General features: G+C 29.9%; 1 protein-coding gene across 2 annotated transcripts in view; it reads right to left on the reverse strand.

Annotated features, from left to right (window-relative positions):
* The window catches only part of LOC143222554 (uncharacterized), a 48609-nt gene that overhangs the window by 3974 nt on the left and 22430 nt on the right, over positions 1–22205 (reverse strand). Inside the window, exons 5-11 of one of the 2 annotated variants that reach the window (XM_076449192.1) lie at positions 22064–22099; positions 21593–21715; positions 17192–17485; positions 15578–15613; positions 8539–8661; positions 4925–5188; positions 4511–4558 (exon numbers count right to left, since the gene is read on the reverse strand). In XM_076449192.1, coding sequence (XP_076305307.1) covers positions 4511–4558; positions 4925–5188; positions 8539–8661; positions 15578–15613; positions 17192–17485; positions 21593–21715; positions 22064–22099 — 924 coding nt within the window. Of the gene's footprint in view, positions 1–4510; positions 4559–4924; positions 5189–8538; positions 8662–15577; positions 15614–17191; positions 17486–21592; positions 21716–22063; positions 22100–22205 lie in introns of those variants that run through there. The other variant, XM_076449193.1, reaches the window with a different exon arrangement.

Below are 22205 nucleotides of genomic sequence, written 5' to 3' on the forward strand. Positions count from 1 at the left end.
AACAGGTGTCTGCAATTCCTTATTTTAGAAAGTAGAGAAATCTTGATTGTAAGAATACAGATTGAAAAATTGAGTATCTTAAATAAAATCACTTTGAAAACTAATTCAATCTCAAAAAAAAAAGGAAAGCAAGCACTGCCAAATAAAAAGTGATAGTGGTCAAGCAATATATGATAATAAGCATGAAAGATACATTGGAATCATTTGATTCTAATAGGAGGTGCAAAAGGTTTGTGGCATATATAATACTAAAGTTCACATACAGAGAACGGCAATGAACAGAATAGCTAATCTTGTGAGGTTAGAGAAGTACCATTTTCGAATTTACTACTTATTTGCTAAAATAAAAAAAGGGGCAACTGTATTATAAAAGAATTAAACTTAAAGCTATTAGGATCTATGAAGTAGTCATACAAGTAACTTATATAGAGTTAATGAAATACTGAAAACTGGCTAGATCAAGAATTTCTAACACAGATACATATACAATCATAAATTAGTTTGTTTTTTGAGAACAAACTACAGTTTGTTATATATTTAAAAACAGCTGGTATGGGTAGAGAAAGCACTAATAAAGGAGCAAACAATGTTTTGACCTTCTTCAGTCATCGTCAGGTGTTTTCTCTACAAGTGGATTTTCTTGTCATCACGGATTAAACTGCAATTTGGCAAGACTGTTTACTGTGCAAGTCTTGAAATAAAATTTTTGCATAATAATATTCCACTGGAAGAAACTTTAAAATTAACACCTGATCTATTTTCACCAGAAAAATAATTTAGAGTTCCACCAAGGAATCTCATTTTCTGTTTAATAACAAAATATATGATTAAATAAATGAAACTGCACTGGAATCAAGGTTGGTATGATTACCAGCAAATTCCTTTGCCATTATGAAAAACAGTGACTGGAAAATAGCTCATTGCATTCCAAAGTCATGTATTATTGAAAGTATGTTGATAATACTTTTATAAACTGTAGTAAGTCTCAAAATACTAGTCTGTTTTTACAGTATATTGATAATCAACATAAAAAGGTAAGATTTATTGAGAATAATCAAGAGCATTGAGTTATATCATACTTTAAAATATGAATGATGGTATGATTAATTATTAACAAAGATGTCCCAATAGTATGATCAATTACTAACAATTTAGTGCAGAATATTCTGCTTGCAAAATAAAATTTGGAAACAACTTCATTTATGCCTGTTCTCCTGTTATTTCAAAAATGAATGTTGATCATTGCAATTATGCACAGATTTTCAAATGGGAGACAGATAAATACTTGAACACACACCATAGTTTGCAGTATAAATATATATATAAGATTATTTGGATAAGGTTAACAATGTTGCAGGGATAAAGTTCAATATTTCAAAACAAATAATATGTGCAATATTAATTTAAAAAATTAAATGTATACAAAACGTAAAAAATAACTTTTGTCAGCTTTTTTCATAGAACGTATCCACAAACTGATGTAAGAATAGCTCTAAGCAATGGAAAGAAACCCAAATTGTTTCCATTCATTATGACATAATTTAATGATTGGAAGTATCTAAGATTATGTATAAATTTAAATGTCCCAGCAATAGTGATTACTTACTTTGCAAATGTGATATTTTTCTACATCACAGTATAGCATGAGCTACTCATGAGCTGCTTGTGAGCATACCTTACAAAAATATTTTATCATCATCATTATTCTTTATTTTACCTAATATAACCTAAAAAAATTATAATTTTAGCTTACTTTACTTACATTTACACTAATAAATGAAGAACACACACTAAAAATAAGAAATAAAGCACTTACCGGAGCCTTTTTTTTTCTCAGTTGACTCTCAAAGAAACTTAACTACACTTCTTTATGATAACTGTAGTACTATCCTAAATAGTTTTTACTTAATTAAATAAAGAAACAGAAACACAGAATAATAGCATGTAAAAAAGCACACAATATCTAATAATTATCACAATTTTTCTGCATTTCTGACTATGCAAAATAGCTGTTAAAATTTTAGCTGTGTCTCCTTTGGGGAGAAAGCTTAAACTAGAATCAAAATAGACAATTTTGTATCTCAAGATGGCTGGTATAACATTAACCTGAATATGACCTAAAAAGGTTGAAACATTGTTCTCTACTTTATTTTAATAAAAGTTTTACTACTCATATCAGCCATCTTGAAATATAAAATAGACAATACTATGTACAAAAAACAACTTAATATATTACATCATTGGATAGATCATACTTTGGCTAAGAATTAGTTATAAATATTACAGTAAGACACATCAGAAAGAACTATTGGCAATTTGTAAAAAGAGAGGATGTGACAAGTGGGCATGGCAAGAAAGGTCTGATTTTCTATTTTATAGCTCTGTGACCAAATAAAATTGAACCCTATAAAAATTATGCCTTGCCTAAGTGATGACAACACTATAATAACTTATGTTACATTTCAATCTTCTCAGAGGGATGAATAAATAAATTAGAGAATATAGAATATTTAAAGAGTGAACATTACAATTCTCATACTTGGGGAAATTCAGGATTTTCGTAAAATATTGCCTTATAAAATAGTAACATTTTGATCATTAGCTATGTGCTTATGCCAAATTTAGATGCACACAATCAGGGGTGTAGATCCTGGGGGGATGGGTGGGATACATCCCCCCTTCATTTTAGGTGTGGGGTATGGTGCATAAATCATCCCCCCGTACAGTTTGGCCTGTTGAATTGTTTTATTGCATCACAGGCCAACAAATTGTGTGTTTGTTTTTGTGATTCTCGTGTTCTTACCAATCAAATTACATAATTAGGCCTAGATGTAAGCTTTTTCAGTAGCCAAAATGTACATCTTTAATATAGGCGTGCTTCTAAGCTTTTCAATCTAAGCGATAGTTCGTAAGTATCAGTCAGTAGGCCTAAGTATACATGCAAGTATCGTGGCAACAAGATTACTCTGTGACTCCATGTTTACAGCTTTCAGGTTCACGTAATCAGAGATTACCAATTTGCAATTTGAACAGTTCACATAAGTGGTTGCAAAAATCATCTCCCCCCCCCCATCAGGTGTAAAAAATCTATGCCCCTGCACTCAATGATAAGAAATAATAGCTTAATTAAATTTTGAATGCAACTCACTAAAACCTTGTGACATGCACATGAAGGTCAACACTTATGCAACAGAATGAAGATGTACAGTCTTAACTAAATGTTATATGCATTTTCTTACAAGAAAGATTCCTGTAAATTGAAGCATACCATATCAACATGGAATGGCATTTTTCACTGGGAGGTCAAGCAATAACTAAAGAATAAAAACTCTTTTATTTTGTAGTGATAATCATTAATTGTGGGAAGCAATTGCACTTTCTCCTGAGAAAAATGGCATAAATGGTTTTATTTTTATTCAACATAATTCTTGCCTAAGAATTCTCCAGTTTTCAAAGGCACACAAAAGATATACTTATTTTAAAACTTTTTTTTTTGTTTGAAATAAAGACAGCTTCACTGTTTTAATTTAGGTTATATTTCTTCCTCTTATTTAAACTCAGTCAAAATGGAGATTTCAGATTTTTGCATACATACTACATTTTCTGTTAGGTCTTCCTCAATTCCACAGGACCTATCATATTATTCTAAACCAATGAAAAGTATCATAAATAAGAATTAAAAGTTTCTCACTTTCAATTAGATAAAATCATAGTGACCATACATTTATTATATGATAAGACTTGTTTTTAAATGTTTAGAAAAAAATAAATTAAAAACTTATGATATAAAACTCTTTTCAAATACAATATTACCACAGAGTTTTGATGTGTTAATTTTGCTATACTATATATAATAGTACAACTATAATAGCTTACAAATACATAATTTATGTACATTTTGTCTAATAAATACTGAGTATTAAAAAGAAAATCCTAAAACTTATGTTCATCACTGTTGGTCTTTCTCATAACAGAAAAAACAGTTGGTCTAACAGAAAAAGCAACATAAAACTATTAGGAGAGAAACTGAAATATAAAATATCATTATTAAATTGAACTAACTTTAGTACAAGCTGCAAATTATTATGTTTGTTAGTTGTATAAATGAAAAATTTCAGTAAAAATATTTTGAAATCAAAACAAAGGTTTCATTTTCTGTTTACAAGCTTGGCCACAATTGTCAAATAGATCAAGGTTTCTTCCAAAGTAATAAACTTGAAGACAGAATATTGTCTCACAAGTTCCTTCTGATTTTGTTATTTCAATAAAATTAGTAAACATGGCATACAAAAGTAGTCGAAAAATGGTGGTGCTTGGCTAAACATGCAGAATATAGTAATATAAATTACAGTAACAATATAAGTCAGATACCTAACACCTGAAAAGTTTAATAAGATATTAAATATACCTCTTTAATGTTAGCACTTAATAATGTGTACAATATTTATATTTTTATCAGTTTTAAAAAGTATCATGCAAAAGCATCTAATAAAACAAGTATGATTCTCACCTGGAACTTTATGGTAATTTCTTTCAAATTCGAATCTCACTTCAATTACTAATATTGAGAAAAAATGTATTGTTGTAATAAGATTTTTAACAGTAAATAACTTAGTTCATTTGCTTTACTCAAGAAGGTTATATCAAAAAACTTAATTTACTTTAATAATTAGGTATTATAAAAAAATCTGTAAGTTTTTCTTGAAAACGCTTGTATACAATATAACAGCTGCAAAATAGAATAATGATATACCAATATCAAAATTTCAAAAATAAAAAGAGACTATTATAAAGTTAAGATTTGTTAGTATATATGAAAATAAGATATATATTGAAGTAAAAACTGAACTCCTTGAAATCTAAAGCTAAATTCTAACAAATATATTTTAACAACTCTATAACTTATAAAGAAATAAATACTCACTGAAAGAAAAAGTGCAAATAATATTCTTTAAGTATTGTGTCACTGTACCCAAAGATACTGGGCAAGAATGGCTTGAAAGAAAAGGTTCATATGGGAGATATGGTTTTGGTTTATAGTAATCACAAGATTTTAGTTTATTTTCAAATATTTGTTCATTTTCTGAAGTGTAATTTACAAGATGAACTTGATATGTCATTTGTACTGCTCCATATTCGTAACCCACTTCATTCCAAGGCTCTTTCAAACTCAGTAAGATATAGAAACCTAATTGGAAGGCAACATTAAATACTAATTAATATAATTTCTAGACTGTAAAGTAAAACATAACAGTACAAACACATACATACATTAAGTTGTAAAGACTGTACCATGAAAAAACTAGCATTGAATCTTTCAGTTATATCTCTGTCATTAATTTAATTACTGTATTTCTTTAACAAACATCAGCTTGCTATATAAATGAAATTAAACAGGTTGACTGCATTCATATAGAGCTGGTTAAGAAAACATTGGGAAGTTTAACAAATGATAAGGTTCTTGGGCCAGATAATGTTTTCCAAAGGGTTTTGAAGGAGTTAAAAGACTGGATATGCAAATCACTTGTTACTATTTTTGCCATTCCTTGAATAGCAACAAGTAGAAGTTAGCTAACGTAATTCCTCTTTTCATGGAAGGTTATAAATTTTGTCCTAGAAAAGAAATTATAGAATAATTAGTCTCACATCAGTTGTGGGAAAAGTCTTTTAGAAAGTGTGTTAAAAGATGGTTTGCAAAGTTATTCAACAAAGTTCAGAATTTTATTCGAAAGTCAACATAATTCACTTAGAAAAAATCTTGCATTACAAATTTTTTGATATTCTTTGAAATCATTACTACATATGTAGTTGAGGGTAGGGGTATAGATTTGGTGCATCTGGATTTTAAGAAAGCATTTGATAAGGTGCCACATAAAAGGATTGTAAAAAAATTTGCCTCTATAAGTATGGGGGCTAAGTTAGCAAATTAGATGGAAAAGTGGCCAGATGGAAGAAAGCAGAAGATTGTTAAAAAATGAGTTCAGTCAAACTGGATTAATATCACAAATGATGTACCTCAGGGCTCAGCCTTAAGAATTTTGTCATTTTGACTTACATTAGTGGCATAGATGAAGGAATAGTCAATAAATTACTTAAATTTGCAGATGATATTAAGTTTCCAGGTGTTACTAATTATGAAGAGGATGCTTTTGGTTTACAAAATGATTTAGATGATTTAGTGCATTGGGCAAATAGATAGCAGATGGATTTTAATTACAATAAATGCAAAACATTGCATATTGGTTATCATAATTTGAATAGGAATAACCTTAACAGTAATGAAGAAAAGAAATTTTGGTGTAATTGTCATTAAATCTCTATAGCCATCAAAGCAGTGTGCTATTACTAGTGGTTGGGTAAAAAGGATTTTAGGTTGTACATACACCAATATTGAATACAAGTGTAAGAAAGTTATAAGTTTATTGTACAGGTCACTGGTTATGCCATATTTGAAATATTGTATTCAGTCTTTGGTTCCTTACCTTAGGAAAGATATTGAATTGTTGGAAAGGGTTCAGAGAAGGGTTACAAGATTATGCCTCTGACAGAGGAGTTTTCATATGAGGAAAAGCTGATATCTCTCAAAGGGTGGGGATCTGATTAAGGTGTTTAAGATTGTAAAGGAAATTGATAATGTTAATGCATCATCTTCTTTTTTATATTTAAAAGTGAGAATAGTAGGACTAAGAGACAGAAATATAAATTTTGGCAGGGTAGGAGTTATATTCAGCTAAGAAACTTTCATTTTTCTAACAGGATTGGAAGTGGTTATCTTCAGATGTTGTAGAGACAATAAATTTGAGTTTAAAAAAAACAATCCTGATAACTATACGAATGATAAAGGTTGGTTTTAAGACTTTGTTTCAATAATTTATTTTATTTTAGATGATAGAATACTGATATGGACCAAAAGGTCTCATGTTGTCCCAAAACATTATGTTAAATTGGTATCCATATCATTTTTGAATCTATAAGTCTATAATGTTAATAAAATATGGGTATTAGATTTAATTAAGGCACTTCTTGAACTAAGTATATTTTTCACAAGGAAAACATGAAAATAAGGGTGTATAAAAATGAGCTTCAATATCTATATCTTAGTTTGACAAGAGATGATAAAGCTCAAAACTACAGCACCCACTAGTATTGATATGTTAAAAACTGATCTTACTTTATTTTTAATTTGCAAAATTGCAAGATACTCTAAATGGGAAAGCTAGAACTAGCTGCAAAATTTGGCAGCCATAAACTCTCATTACCCTTAGAAGATTAAAGTTTTGGTTGCATCAACAAAAATTTTCCTTTATTTCAAACCTATTTTCCACTAAATTGAATGTTTAACAAGGCACACATAATTATAAAGGAAAAAAATTGTGGTTTTCAAAACTTTTCAAAATTGTAAGTGCTACAATAAAATGTGTTAACATATATCTATAAATAAGTAAACCTTAGCAAGAAATATTTCATGAAAATTGCTCGACATTAATTAATAATAAGAAATGTTTAATTACTGACAAAAATTAGCAACATGTGAAAAATACCTATAATATAAAAGGATCTCAACCATGGGAAACAAAATTAATATAATCCATCATACATTATTACTATGCCCATTCCATAAACACTGTGTTAGCAGGAAAAGGAAGTAATTTGTCCAGAAAATACTTATTTTGGAACAGTGTGGCCCCCAAAATAAATACTACAATATATGCATACAGTATGCTACTATACTGACCTAACAGCTGTTGTATTATCATGATGAAATTGCAGCTAATCAACATAATAATATATGTAGCATAGTAATATGAGCTGACTTAGTAGTATGATGATTGAAAAACTGTTAGAAGTTGTAATACTAAAAAAAAAACTACTTTGGACATATTCATTTATCCTCTTCAGTCTCACATTGTATTATGACAGAAAAATTAGTCAGCAATGACTACAAAGTCCTGTAATGTTGAATTCCCTTAAGAATACAGTATATCAAGAAGCTGCTTAGCTTAATATCACTTGGGAGATTTTGAAATTAGGAGGTGTTTTGATTAAGAAATTTTTAGTAATTTTTCTTTTTACATAGTTATTAATTTTGTGTAAAATTTTTGTTGATTCCCAATTAATTTAATGACCTGAATGTTAAAAAAAAAATGAAAATGGAATTTTTTTTCCATATTTAATATCATTCATTCTTATGTTCAAAAACTCTCATATCAACACTTCTTTCAGTTTCACCTACATAACCTTTCTCATAGGATTGGCATGTTATAGTATAAATATCTTGTTTTTTATCTTCAGTTGTTGTTCTATTTCAAGTTATGTTATTTTAAATATGAATGAATTATGATTGTGATAATATTTTTCTTTCAGGTATATTTTCTTAATTTGGTATTCTGTGATATGTATGAAAGAACTCCCCATCTTTTGTCTCCCCTGAAGTTTAACTAATTGAAAAAACAACAAAAAAACAAACAAACAAACAAAACATTTCATCTTCAACATAATTAAGTCATATCTGTTTGAAGATTATCCAACAAAACTTACCAGCTTTCTGTTGATTACAATAGCAGTCCTTTTTCACACTAAAGTTTATTTCAGATGCAAAGTCATACTTGTAACCTTTGTACACTTTGATAATTACAAATCTTCCACACGAATGTTTATATTCTAGAAGAAAAAAGTTTACACATAAGGATAATTTCAAGCCAGTGAAGTTTAAAATAAATAATTAAAAAAACTAATTTATGAAGAAATATCATTGTTTGATTGATTAACATAACAATGAGCACAATAAGCAATCTGCTCTTTGTCAACAATAGGGAATCATAGCCAAAATTTTAGAACTTAAAATATGTAGTTATTTTGCATAACTTCTAAAACCTCCTAAATAAACAATTTATTTTCAAAAAATCTTTATATTTGTTCGTTATTTTCTATATAATAACTATAACAGGGTCAGTCAGTTTAACCAGTGTTGTAAGTACCATAAAAAAGAATTAATTCCAAATTACCATTTTTTCTTTTTTGGAATGACTTCAAATAGTAAGAGATAATGACAACTGTTTATACTAAATAACATAAAGTTTCTAATAGTATATATCTATTCATACTTAATTTTATTGAGCTTTGAATAATCACACCACAAAAATTATAGATTACTCACAAATGAATAGTTCACATCATCCTATTGAATTATGTAATGCACGAGTGGTCCACAGGCATATCCCATGAAGCACTTTTACTATTAATATTACTTGTCTTACCTAACCGCACATTATTTAACTTAACAAATTTCTAATTCTTACATTTTAGTTATTTTTATAATAATAACTAATGAATACACATAAAAACAAGAAATAAAGTACTTATTTGGGTCTTGTTTTATTATGCTCTTAGCTGTTAACAAAACATAAGCCAATTATTTTATATTAATAACACTACCACACTAAATAAATCAGTACACCTAAGAACACACAATAAAAAAAACATTATTAGCAAACAGTGTCCTTTAACAGTCACAATGCAGTAAGAGCTGTTCAAAATTTAACTAAGCTTCTCAATGTGTTTCCCACTCAAAGAGAGTTTTAAATGAAAGCAAAATAGACAATTCTCTGTTCAGAAATTAATGCAATATAAACGTGTTATGTCAAATGATAGCTTAAAACAATGCATTTCTATTGGTTTATAATAATAAAATATGACAGCTATAAAAATCATGCTTTGTTTCAAAATTCCATACTTATCAGAGGAGTGGTAAATAAACTAAAGAAGAGAGAAGAAATATAGTGCAAATGTCACAGTTTTCATATTAGGGGAAGGATTCAAGTTTTTAAAATATTTCCTTACAAAATTAAGAACTTAAAAAATTTTATGATTTAAGCAATTTAATTAAAATTTGAATGTAATTTTGTAAATTTTGTGACCTATGCACTTTAGTCTACTATATGTATGTTGGATATACAAGATTGTTTAAGCTATTATTCATTTCATTTAGTGATTTAACACTGAATGACTATTTAATTTTCATAACAAGAGTATTAAAAGTTAATTATTTTAAAAACAAAAATTATGACAATTTTCATTACATAATTCTGAATGAATCTTACATTGCAAATATAATTTAACTGTTGTTCTAGGCTTTTATAATACTGTTTATGTCATCTTATTCAAATCTTCTGTTTTCTCCTTACATTTAATATTGTTGTTACTAGATGGCTAGATGTTTCTAGATTTTGCTGTTGTGTGTTATAAATAGATGCAGATATAGAAATAAAGTTAGTAAAAGTAAAACTGAAGTTAGACAATATCATTATCAGTTTAGCCATAACAGGTAATTTCTAAAGTTTATTGGAACAACAGAGATAAATTAAAATAATTTGTCTTGCCAAACGGTTTTCTAAAGTAATTACAACTACATTTGTGTACTTTGATGAAAAAGAGACAATTATTTAAAGTTCTGGATATAACTGGTAACCAAAAGATATAATGATGATTTTGAAGTGAATTTCACAGCTTGTACTGTAACATCAGAGACAGAGAAGGATAACTCATTTTGCCACTTGGGTTCTGGAGTAATTTAACCACCATTTCTGGTATATTAATATTAAAATTAATTATTTAAAACTGATACAATTGTGGCAACCGATCATGTTATATAGAAGAGTTTATCACTGATTGCATTGGGCTAACAGAGGAGAGAAGAAAAAAAATTCATCTTGCCAATTGGGTTTTAAAGTAATTGAACCTGCCCATGTGGACTTCTGATGCAAAAGAGAATGATTTAAAGCTCTTGATTCAAATATCATAAACAATAGTGTTTTCAAAATGTATATTATTTTAAAATAAATGTATTGTGTGCTGTCCACTTCTTGTAGAAATTTATTGCTAACAAGTAACAGACACCTATGGTAAAGAATCCAGTCCCCATAAAACTGACAATGAAAAAACATCGAAGTAAATGTTAATATTTTCTAACACTGAATATGTATTTCCAACAGCTACTTATATCCTCTCACCAAAGATGTATCAGCTTTCATTTGCCCTAAAAACATTGCTGAAATTTTCAAGAATGCACCAGTCTTTTTACACTCCTATATTTTTTGCATCACTGCAACAACGTGCAAATCAATTTGAAAGTGTTAACTTTTGAAATGGTACTACTTCCTCTAATTCAAAGCTAGAATCACACACAGGAACGACAGAGGAGTCAGTGAAGGTGCAAAAGAGAATCAAACCAGCAGAGAACAACTGTCATGTAAAAAACAAGTGTGCCACAAGCAAAATAAAAGTCACCTCTGGGATACAGCAATACTTCTTGAAGAAGTATGCTTTTGTCCAGTAAAGAAGAAAGGAAAACAAATATCATAGAATTGAATAGAATAAGTGGCTAGAGTTAGAGGGCCATATATGAATAGGGCAAATGCAGTCCACCCAAGTATAAAACATCCAGGGGAAGCACCTTGGGATATGATTTATTATGTTAAGTGCTGTTCAAAGACAAAAATAACATGTAAAGGCCTTGCAAACGTATGGAAGATCAAGAACTGCAGTTCACCCAGGTAAAAAACATCCAGGGGAAGCACCAAGAACTCATATCAAGATAGCCAAATATGTTCACAGCCCAGATAAAACATCTGAGAGATGTGCCTTGTTATATAAAAATAATATGATATGTGCAGTCCATCTTGGCAGATAACATCCAGTGGAAGCACCTTGCATACTATTAGTCATTCTACATTTTGTATAAAAGGTGTTGAGAGATCAATAAGTACTGTCAATTGAGGAGAAGCATCTTGGTTTGTTAACCTAATAATAATAGTGTATAATATGAAGCATAATAATAATAGCCCTCCTTCCACCAACTGAGTGCATATAATTAATAGATTGTTTTATTATGCCAATCCCACTTGTGAGGAACTCTCCACAGTCTACCACTCTAACTACTAGGAAATGGAAGTGGCAAGGCCCCCCATGCTCCAATATAAGAAAAATATGGAGTAATTATGTGTTGGGGATCCAGAGGAATGACCAAATGGAGACAGTGCAATGGGTGTCTGCATTCCCCTATTTTGAAAAACAAACACACATGGATTGCAACAATCACAAGTCAGTAGGTATGGACAAAGGCCCCTACCTGTTTTAGACACAAAGTTCATGAGTTATGGTCCTTTATTTATGATACAGTGATAATAAAATATAGAGGTAGATATATGCAAATGGATAAGCAGCCAATGGTCTTACTAAAACACCTCATCTCCACATTGAGCAGTATAGAAGTACACAGATTTAGTATTAAGATATAAAATTAAACATATTTGGCCATGCAGCATCCACCACCTTGTTGGGTCCTGAATTATAATGTATACCAATTAGATAAAAAAAAATGCAACACAAGGGGTGAGTCCCTGAGCTGAGGCATTAGAACAGACAAAAGTTATACAAAAAGATGGGATGTGGTGACATTGGGATGAAAAATATGTAGACAAAGTTGATTGAGCAGCAAACAGAACAGAGAAAATGGTAGGGTCTGTTCCTTCAATACGGGCTAGAGCAGAGGTAACTATGTCTGAGCCAGCCAATTCTGAAGCACTCAAAAACATAACGAGGAGTGGCCTGAAAAAGATCCAGATTGGAGAGTAGGCATATAGAGGTAAGCCTGTGAGCTGAGGTACAAAGCTGGACAAAAATCCCACAGAAATATGGAGTGTGGTGATGTTGGTATGAAAAATGTAATATTGCAATTGATGGAGAAGCAGACAGGGCACAGAAAAGAACAAGGCTTGGTGCTCCAGTATGGGCCACAGCAGAGTGAGCAAGACAACGTGACCAGCTGAACACAACAAGGAGAAGTCTGGATAAGGAAAAAGACCCAAAAGATGAGTCAGACTGAAGGGTAGGTATACAGATGAATACTCCTCCAACTTTGACTGAAAGCATCCACTTCCAGAGCTAAAAGATGAGGAATTGAAGAGCAAAAAGGAAGGAATTTTGGAAAAACACATATACGTGGAGTTTCCTTTCAACAACACACCCGCAGAAAAACATGAAAAAGAATGGGAGAACCTGGTTGGTACATGATAAGTGATCAGCCATAAGATTTATAACTCAGGAAACATGATACACTAGAATAGTTATGTTGTGGTCACAGGCCTAGTACACAATACTCAGAGTTTGACCATACAGAGGCCAGTATGTCACCCTTGCTCAGTGATAAATGTGATGACAGTGGAATTGTCAGAATGATTTATAACCACCCTCCTCTGCAGGAATAGGAGGAAAGGATACAGGACCCAATGAAATGTTAAAGGATGTGGATATTGACAGTATTCTCCTCAACTGACCATCAACTAGGAACCCTTGGGGAATTGACAAAAAGAGAATGGTCCTATGGATCAGGATGAAGATCCACTTGTCAAGAAGCATCCAGTATGTTTCCAACTCAAGGGAATAAGCACTTCCAAGAAGAGAGAGAGTCTCATGATATCCTGAGGCTGAAGGCTGGGCTCATTTCACATAGAAAAAGAAATGAATAATATATTGTTAGGGGGTAGAAGAGGATATTCCAACCTGAAAAGAAACCCCACCTGAGAAACTTCTCAAAGAAGGAAGTGATTGACTTAGAAAGGGAAGAGGTGAGCAGAAGCCTGTCATCTATGAAATGATGATTCTGAAGACCCAACAAGTGAAAATAACATGCAAAAGAGCATAACTCTCCACAAAACACATAGGAAGCTGAAGAAAGACAGACTATTAGCACTTAGTATTGGAAGGCAAAACTCTGTAAAAGAACCAAAGAAAAAGAATGTGACATTGGGACAGAAAAATTCACTAAAAGGAGAGGTAGATCTCCATGGTGAAGCAAGGTTTCTCCAGATAAATATACAGGCAGGACAGATTAATATCTTCAGTGTATATGGAGATAAAGAAAGATGGGAGTAAACTCCTGTTTGAGTGGATACCACCAATTTGATAGCTCCTTTGTGTAGTAGAACTCAAACAGACTCAGCAAGATGACTGGACATGGTATGATCCCGAGGAGGAATGAAGATCTCGGAAGTGAGTAGAGGGGGAGCAAACAGAAGGCAGAAACACATATATAAAATCTGTAGAAATAATGGAACTCTTATGAAGTGTATCCAAAAAAAACAACACATAAACTAAAGAAATTTAGAGAAATTACTCAGATCTAACAAAAAGTTAGAAATATGGAGAATATGCAAGGTGTATAAAAATAATAAACCTTCAAAATTATGAAAATTGTTCTAAAACATAAAACAATACATAACACCTGAAGTACACAAACACTAAGGGGATTGACAAGACAGATGACCCTTGAATATATAACTTATTAGTCCACTCAAAGAAGCTATAAGACAAAGGACATGAAAATAAAATCTACCCTAAATAACATGAGAATAAAAAGGCATTCAGTAAACAAGAACAATGTTTGACCCAAACCCAATCCCAAATTAGATGTAACTAGTGGTAATAAAAAGAACTTTAACATTAACAGAAAAATAAAATAAAATTAAAGAAAGGAACACACTCCAAATGCAAGTTTTAAACTAGAGTAACTAAGATGATAAACATAGTATGAAATTTGAACTAACCCAACATTGAATAGAGAAGATATGAATGACATAAATTGTCAAATGTGGAAATTATATCCATACTCATGGACTCATTGAACATGGGTATATCTGGGAAGTGAGAAACACACCTGAAAAAACATACCACAGATCTCTTGGGAAAAAGAACAATATCTAACCTGGCAGATTATGAGGAGGCACAGTAGCAGGTGGATAGTGGTGTAGAAAGAAACTTTCCACAGAGTAGTTCTATCCCTCTGCACAAAAATCATAACTAGAAAGAAAAAAAAATCACTGACAAATGTCAAATACAAATTCCTTGCAAACTAAAGTCTGCACCTCTCCAGCAGACATCACTGACTCTGAGACCTGGAAACTAATACTTGAACCATAGTCTACTTATGGCAGGAAAATTATCATCTCAATATTAAATCTCAAATTCATATAAACAAAATATAATTTGGAAAACAGAAATATTTCCAAAACAAATGAGTAAAAATAATGAAAATCAAAGAATGCAAGAAGTCAAAACTGATAGTGGTTGGCAATCAAGCACAATAAAAACTGTGTATTCACCTAGAGATTGAGTTAAGACACATGTCTATACACTAGATTGCCATTAGAGAAAGTGAAGATTGTGTTGAAGCTACATGTGCAAATATAGGTGGTGCAGTATGATTGATGGAGAGTAGTCACATAGTAAGTAAATGTTACTACAATGACACAAAAAATAGTGAGGTAAAAGACTGGTGCACTGTTGAAAAGTATAGAAATGCTCAGAGGGCAAATAAAGATGAAGATAGTTGTGGGTAAGAGAAGTAATACAATTTTGGAATGTATATTTTAATTTAAAAAATAAATACATATATTTGTTTACAAAATGCAAACTTTTATATTGATACTTTTTACAACATTTCATATTATGAGTAAGAGAAATTCATTACTGATAAAAAGAGATGTATCTAAATGAATTATAAAATTAATAAATGACTTACCTGAACCAGGAAGTATCCTGATGTCAATCTTCAGAACTAAAAAGATCATGATATCAAAACATTTATATCGTTTTGTAATTTGTATTTACATAAGGTGTAATAATACTGCATAAAAACATTTTTGTAAAACTGAAAAAAAAAGTTTTTCAATGATATTGTACAATACAATGATGAAATGAAAAATCAAATATAAAACATAACTTTATTTTAACATTAGTTTTAAAATGTGTTTGTTTGTTTGTATGGAATTGAGCACAAAAATGCACAAGGGATATCTGTGCTCTGCCCACCATGGGTATCAAAACCCAGTTTCTAGAGGTGTGAGTCTGTAGAAAATAAGACCAGAACAAGTTATAATGTTTTAATATCCCATACAATTTTATCAATTATTTTTATAGTAAACTTCAAGAAGTAACCATAAAATGAAAGCTAAACTTTAAAATTATAATAGTTTTATATTGTAATAAGTAGAATTATTTAGTGTTGGAAGTAAACCAATACTCTAAAATAAAAATGAAAAGTAATTTGTTTACAATGACAAGATATAACTGACATATGAAAGTGTCCTTCTTACAATAGAAGTATTTAACAGCAACAAAAGTAATTTTTAATCATGCCTAATTAACGTCGTAAAAAAACAGAATTGTATTTACTTAATCTAAATATTTTATGCAAAATATAACAAAGAGACAATGTTTTATCAACTTCAAAAAGTTAAACAGATTCTTCCTAATGGCAATTTATGAAAATGTTGCTCTATCAAAACATACAGGTGATTGAACTTAAAACTATAAGCCTTTATGTAAGACACACATAACAAGCTCTAATGGTCTTAAAACAACCTCAACAGTTTTAAAATGTGTTACATGTTTTGAATCCAACAACTATATTTTCTTTATACATGTCTTAGAACACGTACAAAAATGTTACTAAAGAAAATGGAAGAAAAATCTTTCATGAGGAAAAATGCATAAATAAATTACTTTCTTCAATATTTACTCTTTTATACAAAATATGGAATAGAAAAGACGTAGCAAATCACTTCTGGTGTGAATGATTGAAATTAAAATAGTAAAAACTATCATGAGCTCCCAGAAACTGCCTAAATTTTAGGTAAAAGTACTTTCTTTTGAGATTTTATGGTTGTATTTCTATCAATAAGGAAAGTTTATTTTTAAATGACAACAGGTTATTTTCATTAATACTAAAAGTATAATAGCAAAAAGTATTCTCAACTCCACTTAAGAATCTGTTATTTTCATTTTATACTACCTAAACACAAAATGCTCTGCATATTTTAAAACATTAATTAATAATAAATTTACTTTATAAATTTGCTACTAACTATAAATATGTTAATTTATGTGAATAAAAACAAGTTAATGTTTATTTTAAAAGTTACAAAGACAAACAAATGTCTTTTAATATAACAATGATTAAATGAACCTAAACTACAACATTTTGAAGCTACATTTATAATGCATTGAATTATTATACAGTGAATGCTCTAAAAGTAATTGCAATGCTTTAATCAATCATTTGGTTCTTAGTTTTCTATATAAAAAGAGCTATATAAAATATACAGGCAAAATACTTTGTAATATCTGAACTTACTGAAACCAAATGTACAAATAATTTCCTTTAGTTTATAGTCCAAGTCATTATGGCAATTAAAACAAGAATGTGGATCTGCAGGACAACCAACAGATGGGAGAGGTGGATGAGGAATAGGTGGAAGGTGAGTAACAAGTGATAGGTAATGCACACAATATTTCAGGTTCTCTTCAATTTTTTCTTCATTTCTTGAATTATAATTTACAAGATAGCCTACATCTGTCAACGGCATAACACCATATTTGTATCCAACTTTTATCCAAGAATATTTCATGCTCAGCAAGATATATACACCTAAAAAGAAATATATTAATAAATGATAAAGTACAAAAATTCCAGGATGTGAAATAAAAAAATTTATTATATTGTATTATTCAGAAAAACAATTATGCCATATGACCAACAAGCAGTGCATTCTCAGATCTTATCTACCAATTTAGGTCAATACCAGATTTACACTGTTTACATTTTTTTACTACATGAAATATAAGTTTATACATTTATCTTTACAAAACTACTAAGTTGGTGCTCTGAAATTAATCAATAGATTTAGTATATGTTACATTGGACCATTTTGCTATTGCAAATGCAGGTTCTGTACAAAGTAAGTTCATTTTCATTTTTATCGTAATTCATTGATGTATTCCCTTAATAAGCAGTTGAACTATATTTTAAATAATAAAACAATTAAATACTGAAAAAAAATCTAGCATTATTCACCAATAAAAGATTATATTATTGTATGTGTTTTAAGTGAATGAAATAATTGGTGAAATTATATATTGGCATTCAGGAATCTGAGCCTGCAGGTACTGCAGTCTATGGTTGCCCAATAATTTGTTTATTTAATGAAACTTTCTTTTACTTAAAAACAAAGAAATATATCATGGCCTTAAAAACTGAGTAAAAAATTTAACGATCCTTGCAATTATTTTTCATCAAAAATGCAAAACTAACAGAAGAAATGGAAGATAGTGCAACTTGTACAAGAAATTGTGTGAGCAATACTTAATGCACAGAAGTAATTCCATAAGCTACTTCTAATGATGTATCAAAGTTCAATGAAGAACATGACACAACAACATACAAGTGATACAACCGAATGCAAAAATAAAGAACTCAAGTCTGCATGGCCTGAAGTTTGGAGTCTTGAGGTGTGAGAAAATATGAAAAACTTACTTCAGGCTTGTGAGTGATTTTGGAAAAAACCATACGTACATTTATTGGGTTAACTTCTAAGCCAATTTAAATCACAACTTTTACAAGGTACTTGTCTTTCCAAACAATGGGGTTTAGTTTCAGTTTCATTCAACTGTAGCACACAGTCAGCACAATTAACATCCTTGAGAAAAATTCTACTTCATTTGAAGATGCAGTCACACAACATTGTAAAAATTTCAGAAAGTAAGGGAACAACTTTAACACTATGGATTGTTTAAATAAATGTGAACTAGAGGCTACCTGCAAAATATTATGAATTGCATATTATATTACCAATAATGATTAACCACATTCTGACCATTTCTATTTGTTACAATTGCAAGAATTAAATGGTATAGAAATTCTACTAGGTTTGCTCTCACAATTCAGTGTTACTAATATATAATTGATCAAGTTGCACAAGAAATGAGATTGGGAATCTAAAATTGAATCCTCAAAATAAAAGGAAGAATAGCTATGCTTATAGATGAGTTTACCACTCTCTGTAACAAAACTATTTTGATAGACTATTTAAACTGATAAAAAGACAAGTCAAATGATCTACACTTTATTTTTTGGATTTGGTACAACTGATTGATCCAACATCAGAAACATAAGCATGTAGTTACTTTAATCATAATTATCTTCAGAAGAACCTTATTTCTTTTTTCAGTGATGGTGCCAGAATAATGTAAGAGAAAAAAAAATCTTGTGTGGCTGAACATATGTTAAAGAAGTATTCTAATATTATAGTATGGCATTACTTAAATCATCTCTTGGAATTATTAGCTGGAAACGCAATTTCCAAACTACATGGATGAAATGTACTCTCTATAGAGTAAATCTCCAAAGAACCAAAGAGAACTTCAACATTGTGGAGCAAAGTCTGATAAAGAGATGAAAAAATTGGGCATTTGTTTTTTGAACTGGATAAGTTACAAGTTCATTCAGAACAGTTTGAGATCTTTGGAAAGGCTATACATCTCTATGTCATCATTTCAAGTCAGTTTGTAATGGCAAGGATAAAAACTGACCAAAATTTGACCATTTTGCTTTTTGGGGGCTAAAATGCAATTAATTAAGACATTTTTTTCTTTATCTGCCATTTATACAGAATGAATTGTTTAAATTATCTTTTCATTCCAAGACTAGTGAAAATGGATATTATAATTTATGTAGACAAGTTAACTCATTACAGAATACAATTTTTAGAAGCAATGAAGGAATAAAAGGGTAAAAAGGACTTATAAGCAGAGTATGTTATTAAGGAAACAAATTTTGCATCAATAACACTGACACATAACAAGGATGTTTCAATTAGTCATGGGCAATTTCTAATTAGTAATACAAACATTATAAAACAATGGTTATTCATGCCAATATCTTTTCATGAAGCAACTGGGTAACAGCAAGACACAAATAATTCCATTCCACACATAATTTTTATGATACATACCTTAATAGTCATTGAATGACCAGCAGAAATAAATACAGGTTTTGGATAAAAGGAAGGAGCATCTATTTGCAGATGTTTGTGATTGTTATTTTCTTAAACAGTCATAATAAACAGATACTTCCTAAACAACTAGTAGCATCATATTTCATCAGATCAGATTCCTTTAATCAGGTGTGTTCAAAAATCATCCTAATAAGTCCTTCTGAATGCAAATAAGGCTTTAGTAGCATGAACCTTATCATTATGGAAATGAGATATAGGTTCTTAATTAATAATGTGACAAATTTTATATTCATTAAATTTAAAATATCCTCTGGTTAAAATCTGGAAACCAGATGACTACTCATTCAAATGTCTTAGGTGTAATCATTCAGCAACAGTGAGCAAATGGTACATAAACAACAGTAGTCAAGTCAAAAGAACTTACTATGGACCAAGTTTGGAAGTTAATACATTATCTAGTAATTCAACAGTTCAAGATAAGAAAGAATTCATTTTTTTACTGTAACATTTTAAAATATAGATTTCAATTACAATTATAATTTAAAGCTACTATTTCTGATGTATATGTTTTTGTGTATAAATAACATAAAAATACTAATATATACAGTAGCACTTTCAAGGTGCATGACCTCACTTCTTTATTTAGCACTACACTCTTGATTAGGAGTATACCTTTATATAACATAACCTTAAAATGTTATCAAAGAAAAGATTTTGGTGTTCTAGTTGATCAGTCTTACAAATCACCTAAGCAATGTGGCAGGGCAAAAAACATTTTAGGTAGAATCTAGACAAATATTGAATTAATTAGAGGTTATCATTTCTTTCTATATGCCATTGATTAGGCCAATTTTTCTTGGGCTTGTTACCTAACTAAGGATATCTTAATACTGGAAAAGGGTTCAGATGGGGCTTCTAGAATGAAATTTGTGATGCAAATGTTAAGATCTCTGAAATAATTTCCTCTCAAAGTAAGAAGAGTTAGATGGAATTTGACTGCAGTGTTTAAGATTTTATTATTGAAACTGATAGTGCAGATGCGAATCTATTTTCATATTAAGTGGAGAGAACTGTAAGACTAAAAGACAAAAAATGTTACGTTTGGAAGGGAAGAAGTCATTTTCAACTGTGACAAATTCATTTTTCCAACAGTGTGGTTGGCTTTTCAAATGGATTATTTTGAGATGTGACAGATGCAGCTGATTTCAGGAAGATAATGGCTAATTCTGACAGTTTGGTAATTAATTTAACTTAGTGGTTGTGATGGAAAATATATAGACTAAGAGATCCTTTGTTATCACTTAATGTTATGATATAATGTGTTATAACACCATGAAAAAGATAAGAACCAGTTATTAGCTCAAATCAATAGATCTATTTTAACACTGAAACTACAATGTCAGATTATGGTTATTTGTACTTTCCTCCTAGGAGGCTACAAGTTTTATTGTGCTTAACCCAAAATTAAAACCAACAACTTATATTTAGTTGTAAACATGAATGAATAAAAGTCTCATTAACTACATTTCAACTTTCATGTTTTTTTATTTTTCTCTAAATATGTATAAGAATGATTACAAATTTATTGTTCTACTTATTTTAATTTAAGATTTAAATTTCTCCCTGAGGTGGTATGAATCTATGAGAGTGGCACAGAGTAAAATAGTGATACAAAAACAATATATTTCTCCTAAAGTATCAGAAAGTTTTATATATTGAATATATTGAACCAGAAAACTTACCAACTTTTAGTTGATCACAAGGGCAGTCTTTTTTCACACTGTAAATAATCTCAGATGCAAAATCATGCTCATCACCTTTGTAAAATTTTACTATTACAAACTTTCCACAGAAATTTTGATATCCTAGAAAAAAAGTTTTATAACAACAATTTTAATTTAATGACGTAAAGCACATAATGAGAACAAATTTAATTCCAAATGAACAAACAGAAACCCTAAAAACTTCATACATTGCAAAGTAAAAATATTTGTAAAAAGCATTTACCAAGATAACACAACTTAAAGGTTTTGCTATTGTGTAGGGTAACAGTTTTTATAATACAAATAATAATATATCGAGATTGTTATTTCTGAACCCATTCTTGTAAAATATTTTATATAACAGTTAGGTGAAATTTATTCCCATTGTTTCAGAAAATTAAGAAAAAGGGTTGTACTAAAATGGGTAACAAATTGCATGTGATGACTTACCTGAACTAGGAAGAACCTTAATGTCAATTTTCAGAACTAAGAAAAAATACCATATCAAAAGATTTATATATTTTTTATAAAACAAAAAATAAACACTCTTTATGTAGCTACCATGTTTTCATAAACAGTAAAAATATTTAAT

The sequence above is a fragment of the Tachypleus tridentatus genome, chromosome 8, assembly GCF_004210375.1.
Source record: "Tachypleus tridentatus isolate NWPU-2018 chromosome 8, ASM421037v1, whole genome shotgun sequence".
NCBI classification, from domain to species: domain Eukaryota; kingdom Metazoa; phylum Arthropoda; class Merostomata; order Xiphosura; family Limulidae; genus Tachypleus; species Tachypleus tridentatus.